This window comes from Lactuca serriola, chromosome 8 (assembly GCF_051521515.1).
Source record: "Lactuca serriola cultivar US96UC23 chromosome 8, Lser_US96UC23_V15, whole genome shotgun sequence".
Taxonomy (NCBI): Eukaryota; Viridiplantae; Streptophyta; class Magnoliopsida; order Asterales; family Asteraceae; genus Lactuca; species Lactuca serriola.
In genome coordinates this window covers 24,325,981-24,327,147 of record NC_136415.1, presented here as the reverse complement: position 1 = coordinate 24,327,147, position 1,167 = coordinate 24,325,981, and the positions used below count along the sequence as shown (strand labels likewise).

At 37.2% G+C, this 1,167-nt stretch overlaps 1 protein-coding gene across 1 annotated transcript; it reads left to right on the top strand.

The window, feature by feature from the left end:
* The first annotated feature begins 420 nt into the window (after positions 1 to 420).
* Positions 421 to 1,167, top strand: LOC145066721 (dirigent protein 16-like). Its single transcript, XM_079013998.1, has one exon. It carries the CDS (start codon positions 421 to 423, stop codon positions 1,165 to 1,167), a length of 747 nt encoding a protein of 248 aa, XP_078870124.1.

The following is a 1,167-nucleotide window of genomic DNA, read 5'->3' as shown; positions in this document are numbered from 1 at the left end:
GATGTTTCGACAAGAAAAATAACGGAAAATATACATTACATTGTAGTCCAAGTTAACTACTTTCACTCGTTTTTATCAAAAGATGAATGATTTTTTGTAAGATATAAATTATTAATATTTATAGTTAGAGTCTGGGTTAACAATTTTTATTATTTATTTTAATTTGTTAAATTGACTAATAATCAAACTAAAATAATATAATCAATATGGTTAATGACTCTAATCATACAAAAAGAACATGGATTTGTTACCTTTCGAGCACCAGCAACTCCAAAACAAAAGCACTAAAAGTTACATGACTTGACTTATTCCCCAAAGCCTAGATCAATAACCACTCCCCTTTGAAACCAAAACCACTATGAAATCCTCTCGCCTATTTATCCATCTAAAAATAGTGCGCAAAAGCCTCTTAGTCTCTCCATGGGACTACACAAACCCCCCTCCAACTTAACATCTCTAGCTTCTTTCTTCTTGTTACTCTTCATCACCATCCACCAATCACTTTCGGCACGAACCCTTGGCGCTCTTCCATCACCGCCACAACCCCCACCAAAGAACCACCACCACCATCATAAGACAATGAGTTTCTACATGCCAAATGTGCTAAATTTGAACTTACAACACCCTTCAACCACAACACCACCAACTAAAGTCAACGGTCAAACTATTCCCTTTTCGAAACCGTTAGGCTTTTTTCCACCGATAGGAGGAATCCCTATTCCTGATTCCAGTTCCATCCCAAGGCAAACATCTGGCTTGTATGGATTTGGAACTGGGATAAGCTTTCCTATCCTCGAAGATGAATTGGAATTTGGTATGGTTAACATAATTGATGTTGACTTATTAGAAAGCACAAATATGTATGGTTTGAAGCCTTTTGGGAAAGCGAAAGGGATGTATGTCTCTAGCTCAGAAAACAGAAATAACCAAATGATGGCGATGACAACAAGCTTTCTTAACAATGATTTTGCAGATCAGTTGAGATTTTTTGGAGTGCATCGAGCAGATGTAAATCACGAGTCTCATGTTGCAATCATTGGAGGCACAGGGAAATATGATGGTGCCAACGGATACGCAACATTAAAGGTTGTTAAACTACACCAGAAAGCTATAAAAGAAGACGGGGAGACAAATGATTTTCTTTTGGTAGATGTTTACCTAGGTTGA